Below are 17,583 nucleotides of genomic sequence, written 5' to 3'. Positions count from 1 at the left end.
GACAACATGGCGTAGTACGTCCGTATTTTATTTATACTACACACATTCATACTATATAGAGCATACTTATTATGAGCTTGTTAACTCATTTGCTGCCAGCCATTTTTTTTTCGCCAAAATTTTCTTCTAAAAATATATAAAAATATCAAATATATCAAATGAAAGAACAGACCCTCTGCTTTCAAACAAACAATAAACAAACAACCCAACAAAACAGGAAAAAAGTTGCATCCTATCTAGATTTTTTTTCTCGGCTTATAAACTCTTAAATATGGGTATTTGTCTTTAAACATAATTTTTTTAACAAAAAGCTGACATAATTGCATTTTTGTGAAGGAATTTTGTTAGAGGTCAGATTCAGAACGATTATCAAAACATACACAGAGTTTAAAAATAGTAAATAATGTTTTGGCTTCAGTTTTTACATAAATTGGATTAACTTGTCAGTTAAGTATTTACAGATTCAAATAAGTATGTACTCAAACAGTATTCGATTCGAAATTCGTGTCATTCAGTTCACCTGACATGAATTCGTGTCTATTTGTATCTTAATACTGACTGATTTTATATGCAATCTACTCGCACAAATGATAAAATTTGCTTTTGGTGTGCACACACCATAACATTTTCCACATTTCTCTTTTCAGTTTCTCTTCTCACTATGTCTCTCTTCTGTTTCTCTAGATGTGATGAGTATGTTACTCAACTAGATGAGATGCAGAGGCAGCTGGCAGCCGCAGAAGATGAAAAGAAAACTCTGAACTCGCTGCTCCGTATGGCCATTCAACAGAAACTGGCGCTGACCCAGCGGCTGGAGGACCTGGAATTCGACAACGAGCAGTCGCGCTCTGGCCGCGGAGGGAAATCGGTACGATTCAGGAGCAGCCCTCAAAAAGTAAGTCAACGAACTGCATTCACCGCTCCACCCAGCCCCACCGCTAGCTCACCTTTACTAGATGTTCCTGCTCCATCACTTTCCTCTTGGAGTTCCTCAGCCCAGCCGTTTTTCCTCGGCCAGTCCCAGTGGAATCTGCGCACTCAGACTTTAGTCTTAGACCCACAGACACTGAACGTCGAATTTTATCACGACTCTGGCCACAGCTCGCAGCATTCATCTGATGTTCACGTCCCTAGATCGGCTCCTACGTCACCTTATCGTTCCCCTGTCCTGAACGCACGGCAGCCGTCGCCATGCTCGGTGAGATCTCGTGTGCGCTCCAGTGTGACTCAGTTTACAGCTTCAGGTGCCTCAAGAAACTCGGTAGTCAATCCAATGGTTCCCAGAAACCCTCAGTAGGTGCAAAGTCGAGGACAGACTGGTTTCCATCTAATATGTTGATATGATTCAACTCAGGGATGTATTTAGAGAATGCTTTCAATTTTGTATTAACCCTACTTGAAATATCAACTGTTTTTTGTTTACTCTGGATTTATTGGGGTCCCATAGTTTTACAAAATGGGAGGCCTATGTATTATTTCAAAGGGCCCTGTAACAATTAAAATAATAAATTGTTTATGTACATACAGTAATAAAAATAAGTTAAATAAAAGAATTTTAATTGCCTATGATGTTTTTTGTGGCCTGAATAATGAAAACCTGGTAGGGAAGTGTATCTGGACCATATCGGAAGAATTATTTTGTAATGCGAAACAGGTATTCAATGATGCATGTCTATATTTATCGTATATCATTCCTGCATGCGCACTTTCATTTTCATGGCTTGATGAAATGGGTGCTGCAGACTGCATGCTAATTTTTTCATCACATCTGACATAACTACAGCTTCATCCAGTGGCCACCGTACGAACGTAAATAACAATTAACAGCTTCCCAGCAAGCAATTTTGCGTTCGAAAGACGTATAATAGCCGTCCAAACACAGCTAAGATGTCTAGACTCTAGAGTAAAACAAGACAAAATTTGGGACGCCCAAAAATAAATTAAATTTAAAAAATCAATCAAAAACATCCTGTAATCACTGTAGACTCCCATATAGCATTTTTTATTTTCAAATATATTTTTTTAAATATTTTAATAGCCAAAAAATATATTTGCTGAAACATATTTTGAAATATTTTAACAAAAATGTATGTTTCACTTATATATGTTTGTCCATTTTTTGTATATTTTGAAATGTATTTTAAAAATTAATATATTTTAAAGCATTTATATTTACGTCACATTGGAAGATAACAGGTTTAAAAAGGTTCAAATTAAATATTTTTCAACTGTAAAAATATACTTTATAAACCTTTATATTTTGGCCAGGAAAATTAAATATATGGTTAAAAGAAGACATTTATTTGTTACCTCTGAAATACATTTGAAATGTATATTGATATGAGAGTTAAAATTAAATATATTTTTAAATGCAAATATAAATTTCTTTGAGCTTCACTTTCTACAACATGTATGTAGCATATATTTTACTTTTTTTTTTGCCGTAGGCTTTGCTGACATGATGGAATATCATACATCTCACAAGTTTTGCAAAACATTTAGGCAAAATGACAATTCAAGTTAAGTGGATTAATCATAGACTATATCGGGTCTAAAGTTAACCTGGATGGTGAAATGAAGGCTATTGCTTGCTGGGTTGCCTCTATCATTTGGCCCAACAAACCTTAATTTTTAGTTTTGCTTTTGTGATGCTAAGATGAGATCAAGATTCAATTTTTAGTCACTGTGAGCTTCTCTATTCATGGATACAGCATATGGCAGAGCTGGAACTGCCATATGCTAATGCAGGGACGTGCTATTCCACATGCCGCCTGCTGCCCTGCTACTGCATACCAATGAGTACAGAGTCACAGTGGTCACATCAAATATGTCATTCATTCTGGCAAATAGCTGTGGGCCAAAAAGCATTTGACAGGATTAGCATCTGTGTTAGCTTGGCTTATACGAGACTGACCAGTGTGCAGTTCAAGTAGATCTGATGGTTGTTAGTTGAACTATGGCCATTAAAGTAGTTTTTTGACTTCAGCTTTGTTATATTGCAGTGTTCTGTGCCATTCCTAAAGATGGATGTGAGTATTGCAGAGTTATCAGGGTACTGTACAGTATAATCAGGATGGAAACCAGTCTCATCCTCTTTCCGGACCACCGTCCCCAATGATGAAAAAGCAATATCGTTTCACTTGTACCACGTTTAGAAAATGCATTAAACAACATTATTGAATAAGTAGACTTTTATAGTAATTTCAAACTGCTTTTATGGATTTCTGAGTGCTTTTTTAAGTAAATTCCTTTCTCTTGCACTAGGTGTCAGTGTTTCACATCTTATATGCTTCAATACTGAACCTGTCAAATACTGTTTCGCTCATGGCAGTTCATAATAATAAAAATCACACCCTCCCTTAACCTAATTTTCTATATTTTAAAAATGTAAATTGCATTTTTTATTTTGTGGCTTTAAGTGCAATTGCTTGCTATATGTTTGCCCACTGCATGTATACATCTTTTGATCATGTGCAAATGTACAATTTCGGTCCAAAAGCAGCACCAAATTGCATACTGTTTGTATGAGCCCTTGTCAGCCAATAGATGGTGGCACTACCACCATGTTGGTGGCACTACCAAAGGCCCATTTGCACACGATCCCTATACTGAACTTGCCACCCCTGGTCCATGCATGTAAATATATCCAGCTGGATTATGGTGATCATTACTGGCACATAATTTGATTAATCCTATACAGTGGTCTTATATAGTGATCTTATACATATAACTTAAAAATATTTAGACAAATTAAACTCATTTAAAATGTATGAAGATAATTGCAAGATGACTGCAAAAGATGCCATTTTCTTAGGACTCAGTTTGAGACATTTTCAAAATTAAAATTTCAATAACCTTTTTGAAATGTGGTTAAACTTTATAATATTCAAAAAATAATGCAGTTGGTTTGATGTTATGGCACTTTTTTTGTGTGTGTGTGTGTAAATATAATAGTACACACTGCTTGCAAAAAGACTGGTACACATTTGTAGCTTGCAAAAAAATTAAAATGACGAAGACTATTTTGCTGAAACTTTGTAATATAAATTAATTAATGCAATTTTTGGGGGAGCTTAAAATAGTTAAAATAGTGTGTCGGTCCTGTTGTAGTTAAGCTTTGCCTCATCTTTTGGTCAAGCACCTGCTGAAGAATTTATTTTTGGATGTGTTAGTGTCCAAACACTTTTTAAGGCCACTGTATATGAATTCTTCCCTAAAGTCTGTGTGAAGTCATTTCAGAGAATAGTTTCTAAACATATAAATGTTAGAAATGTAATGCTAAAATAGTACGTAAGCGTGGTTTCAGCATCAACAGTGGACACGCCCCCAGTGTTTGAGAGAACCCTCCACGTTTATTTAAGATTTTAAAAACATTGAGCTTTTTTTAATTATTTACATTTGGTTAGTGGTTATAAACTAGTGCTGGGCATAGATTAATCTAGATTGATCTCATACAAAATAAAAGTAATAATGAGTTTGTGCTGTGTGTAAATAGTATGTATATTGAAAGATACACACATAAAGATAAAAAATGTGTGTGTGTGTGTGTGTGTGTGTGTGTGTGTGTGTGTGTGTATATATATATATATGTGTGTGTGTATATATATATATATATATATATATATATAATTTTAATATTTCATTTTTTTATTTATATATAATATATTAAAAATATAAATAAATATATATATACACATGTAAATGTTTCTTAAATATATACATGAGTGTGCGTGCGTGCGTGTACGTGTGTGTGTGTGTGTGTGTGTGTGTGTGTGTGTGTGTGTGTGTGTGTGTGTATTTATATATGCATAATAATTACACACAGCACAATCTCATATATTATGTAAAAATTACTTTTATTTTGTATGAGTATATTAAAAACACATTAGTCTTTGGTGTGACAAACTGAGAGCACATTTAATACCAAACTTTACACAGACTTTTGAAAGATCTACAAGCTTATTTTGTTTTTTCTTTCTGCATGAAACTAACACCCAGAAATCATTTCCACCGCTTAAAGCATGTCGTAGACTATTCACATTTCATCTGCTTTATGTGTCCCTTTATGTGTGTTTGTGTCGCTAACCCTGACTGTCACACCTCTGTATATCTTTCTAATTTATCAGTTTCTCTTAGATTGTCACCAGTCTGCTGTCTCAGTACCGTCCACCTCCTCACAACTGAGACATGGGGGGCCATCGACAGGCAAAAGGTAACCTGCCTTCAGAGGAACTGTCAATTTTTTTTCTTTCTCTCATGATTCGAAAAATGTCACACTTATTGCAGCACCTTCCCTCAACATTGCACTTAATTCTCACACACTCACTTATATAAATAGTTCTGTATACAGTCAGCATAGGTCTTCGCAACTATACACAGATGTACAATTCAGATGCCCTGCACCCTCACTCTAAAAATGGCTGGGTTATTTTTGACCCATACACTGCAAAAAATGATTCATTCAATTTACTCAATTTTAAGTGGTTTAAGGTAAGTGGTTGCAATCAATTTATTTAAGCTACATTTAAACAAATTTTTTTATTGTATTTATTATTATTTTTTTGTTTAAATGTATCTTAAATAAATTGATTGCAACCACTTAATTGTTGGGTTGTTGTTATGAAACCATGGGGTATAATAACCCACCAGTTGGATTCAAATAACCCAGCATTGGGTCAATTTTTAACCCAGCACATGTTCTGTCCAATATTTACCCATTATGGGTCAAAAATAACCCAGCCATTTTTAGAATGCTTTCATCAACCTCTCATGTCGAGTTGTCAAAAAAATAAAAAACAATCCGATGTTGGTTGTAATACTTTGTCTCAAAGCTATGTTGCATGTACCCTCTTTGTGTCTCTCAACAGTGTTTTGTTACAATTTTCACCTTTGAATGTGGCTTACAGGACATAAGTTGTTTAAAATTGTTCAGTTTACCAAGTAAATATTGAGATTTCGTTTCACACCAACTTACGGTCATTTTCGCTTTCTCTTCTGTTTATGTTTTTTTTTTTTTTTGGACCTCAGTAGTCCTAATGTTTTGTTAGCTCTTCAAGATGACCAGACACCTGAGACCAGATCCAGACTTCCATGTGACCCTTTCAAGTGTCTGGCCCATCACTCTCACCTTGTTGGATAGGAGGGAGGCAAATCAGCAACCCAGCCAATCAGGAGCTCCTCTTGTTGTGTGATCCTGTCCTAACTTTACCCTCAAACACTGAGACCCATGAATAGGTTGTATTTAATGCTTAGGGTAAATATAGGAAAATTGTTTATTTGCACTTATTTTACACTTTATCTATTTATCTTATTTATTTTTCTATTTAAACTTATTTATTTGTTTAAGTAAGGTGCGTATGATATGGATTTACTTACAGTTCTGCTCCATAAAAGCCCTTTTTACTGTATTGACTATAATCTGTCTGTAAATCTCTTCCTCCGTTTTTATTTTTCTCAACGTTAAGGTTAACTCTTTGCCTACTGTAAAGCACAAATGTATTGATCTTTGCATTACGAAACATCACAGACATGAGAGATTTAATGGTTTTTGTGGTTGTTTTTAATAAATAAGTAACCACAAAACACATTTCAGACTCATTTACACACCTAAAGGTTATTGGTGTGTCAAATGCTGTTTAAATAGTACACAAAACTTTTCAAAACAAAACAAATGTGTTGTTAAACTGGAACAAAGATCTGCCTATTGACCCGCAAAGTTGGATAGAATATTAATGGAGTCTGGATATTAATTCATTGTCTTTCTCAGCTTCCAGTTCTCTATTTTTTGGTCTAACCAATTTACATGGTGTTGTTAGATGGTACTTTTTCTGCGTGCGGCCCACCTTGTGTACGGCACATTCCTTTGCGGCCCCTCCAAAGAATATTTATGACAAAAAACTGTTCTAAAACTCAACTTATTGAGTTAACAAAACATATTAAATGATACAAAGTATTGCTGTTGGTTAGTATACTTATTTTTTTAGGTTTAATTGCACAGAATTCATGATAAATTAATTTTATAAAATGTCATAAAACTGGGGCCCCCCAGGCACCATCTCGTGGCCCCCTTTGAGAACCACTGTTTTAGACTATATATGTTTATTTTGGAGCACTTTCAACCAGACAAGTAGTTTTATTATTAAACAGCCGGGATTAAGTTATACATTTGGGGCCCGTTTCATAAAAGAGGTTTAGTGAAAAGTATGTTAACCCTAAAATAAGGGAGTTTTCCGTTTCAGAATAGGGGGTATGTTAAACTCGAGAAAGCGGGTTAAGTCAAGCTAGGGGTGTATTTCAGAAAGTGGGGTTACTTACCATTAGCAAAACCCTTAACTTTTGGTTGATTAACCTAAAACATGTTTATTCTGATCATGTTGGTTCCAAAACACCTGATAAAAGTTAGTTCGATCAACCTCCTACTGGTAACCTGCACACACAGGGAATACATGAAGACATTTTCGATTTCAAACATACCCGGGTAAGTCATATAACCAGCTTTCAGGAATACCCCCCTGTTACAGAAGGAGAGGTTACTTATACATAGAGTCAGTTTCCAGGGTAACATTCTCTATGAAACTAACCTGGATGGGAGCAGGTTTTATTGTGTTTCTTGCAGTCTCCTTCACATTTATAAATGAGCAGTGGTCTTTAACCTCGCACCATAATAATTAATTCTGTGTAACTGGAACCTGTTGTACACAAACATGGACAAATACACTGCTTCATGTTCTAAAAAAAATATTTGGTTATTTTATTTATTGGTTCTACCTAACCCCAAAATAGCTGGTAGAAATCTGGAAAAAAAGACTCCGGTCTTAGGAGCTTAAATAAAAAAAAAAATAGTTCATTCGGTACATTCCATAAGCACATTTTTATTGTAAAACATTTTTAGCTGTCTTTAAGTTACAATCAAATTGATACTTTCAATTTAAAATTTAAGACAGAAATTGAAATGACTTGTAAAGCCAATTTGATATACTTAGGTGCAGAGACCGTAAGTGACCTTGAAGTCATGTCCTTTATAGGATCATGTAGATAATGATGTTGCTTTCATTTGTAGGGAGTTACATTTACACTGGGAGAGGATTTTGAGGATAGTTTTTGTCATGCATTTTTTTGAGCGGTATCATTTTTCTTTGCAGTCATTTAAGATATATCAAATATATCAGCTGGTGTAGTGGGTAGTGCTGCACCGTTGACGTACTTTCGGCGACCGGATTTTGAATAGCGACATACTTTGGTTTTATTAATGTCAAACTTTTGTAAATATAAGGTGAAATAACTTACAATGTTCAGTTCATTTACTTCTAATATTTTAACAGTAATGAAAAATTAAGCTTAAGGATTGACTAGAGCAGCAATTTTCCACAACTCTTTTCTTTAAAATCTGATTGCATATTTAATATAATAGATGTGTGTAGTTGCTATACACTAGCAGCAGCACATCCCGTTTTACTAGTAAAAAGAATCCGGTCCTCTATTTTGCATGCTGTTGCCATGGCGAATCTAATATATCAGCTCTACTGATGATGGCTTTTCATAGTGGCTGTGTGCGTGTTAACTCAGAGTCAGTTTACTCAGAGTTGCTTGAACTAACTTAGATCAGCTGATCTGAAACTGAAAACTCTGAGTTTCCCATCTCAGGGTAAATCAACCCAGAGTTCAAGAGTTGGTTGAACGTCTCGGGTTACGAATGTAACCATTGTTCCCCGAGAAGGGAACGAGACGCTGCGTCGCCGAAGCTACGCTATGGGAACGCCCTCTGCGTGATTGCGTCTGAAGCACGTATGTCAAATCAGTCCAATGGTCAAGTGACACGTCATAGGCGGGTGACGTGGGAACCAGGAAGCTATAAAAAGAGCACCCAGCAAGCCAACTTCAGCTAAATTGTGCCGAAGCAAGGCGAGACAGGGATGCAGGGAGTATGGCAGGGAGACGCAGCGTCTCGTTCCCTTCTCGGGGAACAATGGTTACATTCGTAACCCGAGACGTTCCCCTTCGAGGGAACTCGAGCTGCGTCGCCGAAGCTACGCTATGGGAACGATGTACCAAAACACCATACTACCAAATGCCTGTCTGTGTGTAAAAACGCGCACAGCTTAAGACATGAGCACCTGGGCTCCAGGCGTAGCACCAACATCTAACTCGTAAAACCGAACGAATGTGAGCGGAGAGGACCAGCCTGCCGCATCACAGACATCCTGCATTGAAGCCCCTAGCCACAAGGCCTTAGAGGCTGCCATACCCCGGGTAGAATGAGCCCTGACGGCGATAGGTGAAGGCCGTCCAGTGGTCTCATAAGCCAGAGAGATAGTCTCAACTATCCACTTACTGAGTGTCTGCTTGGTCGCCGGCAGGCCTTTCTTGGGCGAGCCAAAGCACACAAACAGTTGCTCAGACCTCCTCCACAAAGAAGATCTGTGAACATAGGCATCCAGTGCTCGCACTGGACACACCAAGTTAAGCTTTTCCTGATTCCTATCCCTAAATGGGGGAGGACAGAGGGCCTGAAGTACGACAGGTCGTGGCACATTAGTCGGTACCTTAGGCACATAGCTGGGCCTTGGGTACAAGAAAGCCTTAACCATCCCCGGTGCGAATTCAAGGCACGTAGGGGAAACCGACAGGGCCTGAAGGTCACCCACTCTCCTCAGAGAAGTGACTGCCAACAGAAGTACTGTCTTAAGTGCCACAAACTTGACTGGAACGGTCTCAATGGGCTCAAACGGAGCCATGGACAGACCTTCCAGCACAACGGCCAGGTCCCAAGCTGGGACCCTGGGTCGGACTACAGGCCTCAGCCTCCGAGTGCCACGAAGGAAGCGAACCACCAGCGGGTCTCTCCCAAGGGATTGCCCGACCAAAGGAACATGGTAAGCCGAGATGGCCGCCACATACACCTTCAGTGTAGAAGGAGATAACCCTGCGGTGAACTTTTCCTGCAGAAACTCCAAGACTGTACCAATTGGGCAGTTCACAGGGTCATGCAGGTGTTTGCTGCACCAGGAAGTAAAGACTCTCCATTTAAAGGCATAAAGCTTCCTCGTGGAGGGAGCTCTGGAGTGAAGAATGGTCTCAGCAGCCTCAGCTGAGAGACCAGATTCTATGAGTCTGGCCCCCTCAGTGGCCAGACCCACAGTTTCCATAACTCTGGGCGGGGGTGAAGAATCGAGCCACCCGCCAGAGAGAGGAGATCCCTCCTGACGGGTATTTCCCAAGGTGAGCCGTCGAGGAGGGACACCAGGTCCGAGAACCATATTCGGTTCGGCCAGAGTGGGGCAACCAACAACAAGCGGACGTTGTTGCGACGAACCCTTTCCAGAACTCCCGGGAGCAGAGCGATCGGGGGAAAAACGTACAGCCGTAGCCTCGGCCATGGCTGAACCATGGCATCCAGACCCAGCGGTGCTGGATGTGTGAGAGAAAACCATAGCGGACAGTGTGTCGTCTCTCTGGACGCAAACAGATCCACTTCCGCCTGGTAAAATCTCGTCCAGATGGACTCCACCACCTGAGGGTGGAGCCTCCACTCCCCGGGCCTCAGCCCCTGTCTCGACAGGACGTCTGCTCCCTGATTCAGACACCCGGGAATGTACACTGCTCTGAGGGACAGCAACTTCCCCTGTGTCCACAGAAGGATATGCCGCGCCAATTTGTACAAAGGGCGTGAACGCAAACCCCCCTGGTGGTTGATGTACGCGACTACCGACGTGTTGTCTGTCCGGACTAACACGTGATGGCCCCGCAGGTGAGGGATGAAACATCTCAGGGCGTAGAACACTGCCATCATCTCTAGGCAATTTATGTGCCAGCTGAGCTGTCTGGCCCCCCATAATCCATGAGCCAGATGGCTCCCCATAGTTGCTCCCCAGCCTGTGAGGGAAGCATCCGTTGTCAGCGTAACTCGACGGAACTGAGCCCCCAACATCAGTCCTTGGGAGAGAAACCATGGTCTCTTCCAAAGATCTAAGGCACGAAGACATCTGCGCGTGACCTTGATCAGACGGAACGGGTTGCCCCTCGGGGAAAACCCTTTGGTTTTGAGCCACCACTGTAGCGGTCTCATGTGAAGCAGCCCAAGGGGTATCACATTGGACGCTGCTGCCATGAGCCCCAACAACCTCTGAAATTGTTTTACAGTGTGTGACTGGCCTAACTTCACTCTGCCTACAGCCAAAAGAATGGATTCCACACGAGCAGGGGACAGATGTGCCTGCATTGTCGTTGAATCCCATATAACGCCAAGAAAAGCTGTCCTCTGTACTGGAGAGAGCATGCTTTTCTTTGCATTTAGCCTTAACCCCAGTTCTCTCATGTGGGTCAGCACAGCATCTCGATGCTGCGCTGCCATACTCTCTGATTGGGCTAAAATTAGCCAATCGTCTATGCAGTTTAAGACACGGATGCCCCGGAGTCGTAATGGAGCCAGCGCTGCATCCATGCACTTTGTAAATGTACGGGGTGACAGAGATAGACCGAAAGGGAGAACCCGATATTGGTAAGCCACGCCCCCGAAGGCGAACCTCAGGAATCTCCTGTGTTGCGGGAGGAGAGATAAGTGAAAATACGCGTCTTTTAGATCTATCGTCACAAACCAGTCCTCGGATCTGATTTGTGTGACGATCTGCTTTATAGTTAACATCTTGAACTTTAGTTTTGCAACAGACCGGTTCAGATGACGTAGATCTAAAATCGGACGTAACCCCCCGTCTTTCTTTGGAACTATGAAATAGCGGCTGTAAAACCCTGACTCCCTGTTGTGAGGAGGAACACATTCTATGGCTTCCTTGCACAAGAGAGTTTTTACTTCTTGTTCCATTGTTAGAGTCTGCCCAGCACCCACTATGGTAGATAACACGCCGTTGAATTGGGGTGGCTGGTTGCAAAACTGAATTTTGTAGCCCTTTTCTATTATTTGCAGAACCCACTGAGACACGTTTGGCAGGAGTTTCCACGCTGCCAAAGTTTCTATAAGGGGGACCAGCCTCTCGAGACTGGCTTTTTGTGTACTGCTTAAACTTTTCCCGGTGCCCTGAACCAAACTGGCAGGGTTCAACCTGGGTGATATTAATGCCTCCCTCCTCGGAGAGAGGTGTTGCGTGCCCCGCGCACGAGTCACACAAGAATATGAAGCCGCTGTGCCCCGAAACACACACCGCGGCGGGGTTAACACACTGGCATCCCGAGGGCATCGAGGAGAGACGGGCACCGTGTTGTGAGGTGACTGCCGGCTCTCCCCGATTGGGGGCTGCCCTCGGAAATATGACACTACGTCCCTCAGGACTTCTTTTAGCCGACGCCTTCCTCGCCATAATAACAGCCCTCAGGTCTGTTTTCTGCTTGGATGATGTCTGAGCGCGACCGCCCGAACCCCAGTTTTTTTTTTTTTTGAGGGGGACCACGAGTGGCAACACTATGCTTTTGCGATGCTCTATATGATGTCGATGGCTGCTCCCGCCCAGCAGCCCTATAATCAAGAGCACCTAAATCTTTAAGCAGTTCTGCTTGGTACGCCTGTAAGACGGCTAAGGTATGCAGTGAAGCCCCAGCCTGCCCTGCAGACTTATAAGCTTTACCCACTAAAGATGAGGTTAACCTAACCGGTTTCGTGGGAAGCGAAGGCGATTTTAATGATGACGCCGCAGCGGGGGAGAGATAGCTCGCAAGCGTCTGCTCCACCCGGGGCATCGTTAAATATCCGTGCTCACCCATCCCCACAATGTTGGAATACATGGTGGCGTGAGGGGTATGAACACGGGCTGAATACGGAGCTTTCCATGATCTCGACAGCTCGCTGTGGAGATCAGGAAAGAAAGGCATGTTGCGCCGCGAAGGTTGAGGTTTCTGTTTTAAAAAGCGCTCATCTAACATACTCTGAGGACGCGCGCTCTGAGTCTCCGCCGGCCAGTCTAATTTTAAGCGAGCCACGGCATTAGTAACAACCTCCATCAAATCATCGAACGCGGGGGACGAATGAGAAGGCTCCTCAGCGTCCACCACGTCGACAGACATAATATCAACTTCCTCGGACGACGATAAATGCAAATCTGAGCTCCCACCCTGGGCGGAAGAAACCGCAGCGCGTGCTTCCGAATCCAGAGACGGGGCACTAGATCCCGCGGGTGAAGGCTGAGAAAGGGGGAGACCCGTCTCAAGCTCGTCCGCGAGATCTAGTTGTGATCCCCACGATCGCAGCTTCCGCTCTGCCTCGGCAGCAGCGGGGCCAGAACCGTGGGGAACACGCGGCTCCCCACCCTCCTCGAAGAGTGCGAGCCGCGAGCGCAACGTACGGAGCGGCATCCTATCACAATGTGCACAACCACCCCTCTCAAGAGATGATCGTGCGTGTTGTGCCCCGAGGCACATAACACAGAGATGATGCGAGTCCTCGCTCGTAATGAAACGAGGACACGGGGAAGCACACTCCTTAAAACTTTGTTTGGACTTAGACATGATAATGACACACACTCGCTTGCTGAGGCACAAAGAGCTGAAGTTGGCTTGCTGGGTGCTCTTTTTATAGCTTCCTGGTTCCCACGTCACCCGCCTATGACGTGTCACTTGACCATTGGACTGATTTGACATACGTGCTTCAGACGCAATCACGCAGAGGGCGTTCCCATAGCGTAGCTTCGGCGACGCAGCTCGAGTTCCCTCGAAGGGGAACCTCCTTTTTGACACGGGCCCTTGGTGGATTTTTTGACAGTTTAGTGAAATCTAAATAACTTTAGGACAAGGTCATATGGTGTTTACTGGTTAAGGCATGATCACGCTTTAGAACTATTTTGTGTGTACAGACATAAGTAACATACTGTTTTGTGAAATAAAATTCAAAAACATAACATGTCCTGTGTCTTGATTATATGAAACACCGTCTCTGTTGTCTCGCCTGATGGTTGCCAATCCAAAGCATGCTTAGAAATCTACAACATACACACTACAATAAATGATCTGTGTAATTCTATACTGTTTTTTTTTTAATGAGGATTTAATTACAAACTAACTGTTGTATACTATTTGGTATGGAAGTTGGAGATTTCGGACACAGGACTACAAAAAAAAAATGGTTATCCACCTGTCAAGGTTTTATAAAATAAACACAGCAAAACCATAATAATAATGATACTGATAAAAATATATATTATTATATCCCAAGCAATGTGTTTTTTCAAAAAGTTTGCCAATCAACAGACGCAGTCGCGCAAGTAATGACGTCACAGGTGTGTTTCTGAAGTAATTTACAACAGGTAAACCAATCACAAGCAAGAACCGGAATTACGCGTTTTATTGTTGCATACAGCTGCTGTTGTTTGTTGGTACCGTAGACTACAACTCTTTTATTAAAAGTTGAAGTTTTCAATGTCCATAATTAAACAAAATTACCCAACAGTTAGGTGAGCCAACCTGTTGTTGTGATAGGAAGTTGCATCCAAGAGGAAATGAAGGAGGATTGGCACGTTTAAACCCGCATTATTATGTTTAAAGGTCGGTGAGTCAACGTTTAACGGGGAAGACAGGAATCATACGGACCAATCATGCTGTTAGAGCTGTAGGGCGGGTGTGCGCGCCGCCGCGGCGCGCTCAGATAACCGATAGTGCAGCGCGCTACCATGAAGTAATATGAAGTTCAAGCAAATGATCCCAAGAAAACACAGAACGGGAGTGTTTCGCTTTACTTCAGACAGACACTGCAGATTTTTTTTGGGCTGTAAACTCTCATTACGCATTTGAAAATCGGAGGATTCGACTCAGCTTGTTGTATATCAAGTCTTTTAAATGTTGGAACGAACTAAAGACAACATGAGTGACCTGAGGAGAAACGCTATCAGGAGAAAGTCAAAGCCGAAAAAGTCCGCGGAGGCGGAGGAATGCGTTGCAAGCTCAGGTGAGTGCTGAGGTCAGGTGCGGAATAGACCCTACTGAGAAAACTATGACAGACATGCTAACCGACTTAATATATATGATGGAAATACACTGGTTTTAATGGAAATTCAGTACTGGTAATGTTTTGGGTTCTTGTGAGATGTTATCAGGCTGATGCGAACCATTAAATCCTACTGGAATAAGGCCCAAAACACCACATAACATTTTGTTATGGTTTTAATGGTATACAGCTGAAATACATACTGGAAACCATTGAAACCATTAAATTAATGCAGTGCTATTTTAAATAAAACCGATCATTATAGATATATTAGATTTATATCTGTAAGGTGTCAAACAAACCCCTGCAAATAATATTTTGTGTGCACCACACATAAGGAATTTTGCAAAGTGTATCAAATGTGTTGGAATACACACAGCAGGCTCCATTTCCCTTCTTACCTCGGATAAGAGCCCTGTTTTGGAAATGAGACTGAACAAGTCTCAACTGGTAAAGAGTTTTTAGTAGACTCCACAACTGAATGGGTATGAATGCCTAACCAGCTTGCACAATTTCATAGCTTAGAGATGTGGAATTTCCCGTAGTATTTTTTTTTTAAAGCAGACTAATAGACTATGAAGTAGTCGAAATGATGCCAGTGAGTAAATGTCAGTATGTAAATTTTGACTTGAAATTACAGCTGTGTAGTCTTGTTTGGGGAAGTTGTAGTATTTGACTTCAACTGGAAGCTGAACATTTAACAATTGAAATTGACTTAATACAATATTCAACTGTCAGACAGTCTATTCACTGTGGTTAGTACAGAGGATCTTTGGTACTCAACCCTATTGAAGAGACTGCAATGGGTATTGCCACCGAGGTCCCACTGTTTTTGTACAATCACTTTCTGTAATGTTGTAAGCTTGACTACCCACTGAAACGCAGAGAGAATTAAGAGCTTTATTGTGTAGTCAGTAGTCACGTTGTTGCATGTCTGTGGAGATTTTTGCCAGAGAAAATTTTAATATCTGTAGTTATCACCAAATGAAATTACAGACATGCTTTAGAGTTTTTAAAGAGAATTGATTAACACTTTCTTCATCTGCCATTGGTCAGACAAATGGTGGATGGTTCATCCTTATGTCATTGGTTGTGCCAGTGTTGTTACAGTATGTTGGGCCAGACAGGATGTTATAAAGGGGAAGTTTGTGTGCTCGTATTTGATCAAGTTAACCATACTCTTGTGTTTCTACCACAATTTACACTGTAAACAATATTAAGCTTCTCTCTTGTATTCAGGGGATTAATACAATGAAGTTGTTTGTGCACAGAGATGACAGAAGCAACACTGCTCTTGGCCCCTAGGGCCCTACTTCCTTACTTTGTGCATAGAGACAGTCAGTCTGTACAGTAGTTGTAGAAATGCTTTTCTTCTAAAATTATAACACTTTTTAATAAATGAACTGTAGTTTAGTGTCTTAAATTGTAAAATAGCTTAAATCTCATGCTTCTTTGACATCACAGTTTATTTTTTGAGGGATTTGCACAACAACAACAAAATCAGAGACACCAAATTATTAGTTGTACTTGCAAAATACTAGAGATTCAGGTCTGTAGTTTGTGATTTGAGAGATATGAGTATGGGACAGTGTTGCTGAATATAGCTCATGGAAACGCCCTCTATTATGCTTCAGTAAATATTTAGTCTTTTAAGTGCCTGTGGGTCTAGCTACAGAAAAATCAAAGTCATTTCACCAGCATACACAGTTTAACTAATCTACATTATGTGCCGTAAATACTGATTTGTGCTTGCAAGACTTAGTATGCATAAGTATCTTTACGTAGCTTGCAGTACGTTGCATGATATATCGTTTCAGCATCAATATTGCCATGTCACATCGCTGAACATGCATTTTTTTTTCTTTCCAAAAGAAAAGATTTCGTATGCCTTTGCCGGACTGGTTTTAAATAACAATAATAATCAATTCAATAACATTTCAACCTGCAAAAGACACCAATTGGTGGTACCAATTAATGCAGTTTGACAGGTTTTAGTTACCAGATCTGGTTGCTTGACAAGATGTATGTAATACCATCACCAAATATTTTCTTAAACTTTCTGGAGCTTTATGAGATATTCATAGCAGAAGATAATTATTCTCAAATAGAGCTATTCAAGTTAATTCATGAAGTCATATACTGTATCATACCACAGTCTAAACCGCAGGAAACCAAAATATTGCAATGTCAGTTAGTCCCCGCCCTCCACCCAGCAATATTGTGCAGGCATAGCTTATAGGATTTCCCCAAGGCAAATAAAGACAAAATATCCTTACTGGTGTTATTTATTTAGAGGCAACAATAGTAGTTTGACAAGTTCTGAAACACCTATCTCAGACCTGACTGACACCTTAGAATATGTTTTAAATCTACAATGAAAAATAATACACATGTTCACTCTCTTTATCTTAATGACTATGTTTCCACTCGTTCATATAATGGAACAGATTAGTGAAAAATATTTTGTGGGAAGGACTGTTCCTAATAAATTTTTATTGATGAATAAGGTCAAAGAGATTTCTTTGAAGATTTTTTTATTCTTGTATTGTTCTTGTATTATCCTGTTAAAGCCTTCATTGAGTCAAAATTCAAAGCGCTGCCTAACAATTAGTCGCGACTAATCATTTGCAGAATAAAAGTTTTTGTTTACATATTAATGT

The 17,583-nt window shown here is 40.6% G+C and overlaps 2 protein-coding genes across 5 annotated transcripts in view; both read left to right on the top strand.

Moving 5' to 3' along the window:
• The window catches only part of bicd1a (bicaudal D homolog 1a), a 36,087-nt gene extending 27,412 nt beyond the window's left edge, over positions 1 to 8,675 (top strand). Inside the window, exons 7-9 of one of the 3 annotated variants that reach the window (XM_073815781.1) lie at positions 685 to 895; positions 5,137 to 5,212; positions 6,028 to 8,675. In XM_073815781.1, coding sequence (XP_073671882.1) covers positions 685 to 895; positions 5,137 to 5,184 — 259 coding nt within the window. In that variant the 3' untranslated portion in view covers positions 5,185 to 5,212; positions 6,028 to 8,675. Of the gene's footprint in view, positions 1 to 684; positions 1,642 to 5,126; positions 5,213 to 6,027 lie in introns of those variants that run through there. The other 2 variants (XM_065283507.2, XM_065283506.2) reach the window with 2 other exon arrangements.
• Positions 8,676 to 14,557: 5,882 nt separating this feature from the next.
• fgd4a (FYVE, RhoGEF and PH domain containing 4a) overlaps positions 14,558 to 17,583 on the top strand; it is a 66,915-nt gene continuing 63,889 nt past the window's right edge. The window contains exon 1 of one of the 2 annotated variants that reach the window (XM_065283500.2): positions 14,558 to 14,884. In XM_065283500.2, the coding sequence (XP_065139572.1) occupies positions 14,776 to 14,884 (109 nt within the window). In that variant the 5' untranslated portion in view covers positions 14,558 to 14,775. The remainder of the gene's footprint in view (positions 14,885 to 17,583) is intronic. The other variant, XM_065283503.2, reaches the window with a different exon arrangement.

This window comes from Paramisgurnus dabryanus, chromosome 9 (assembly GCF_030506205.2).
Source record: "Paramisgurnus dabryanus chromosome 9, PD_genome_1.1, whole genome shotgun sequence".
Lineage (NCBI taxonomy): Eukaryota > Metazoa > Chordata > Actinopteri > Cypriniformes > Cobitidae > Paramisgurnus > Paramisgurnus dabryanus.
The sequence above is the reverse complement of the archived record's forward strand: the minus strand, read 5'-3'. Positions and strand labels throughout refer to the sequence as shown.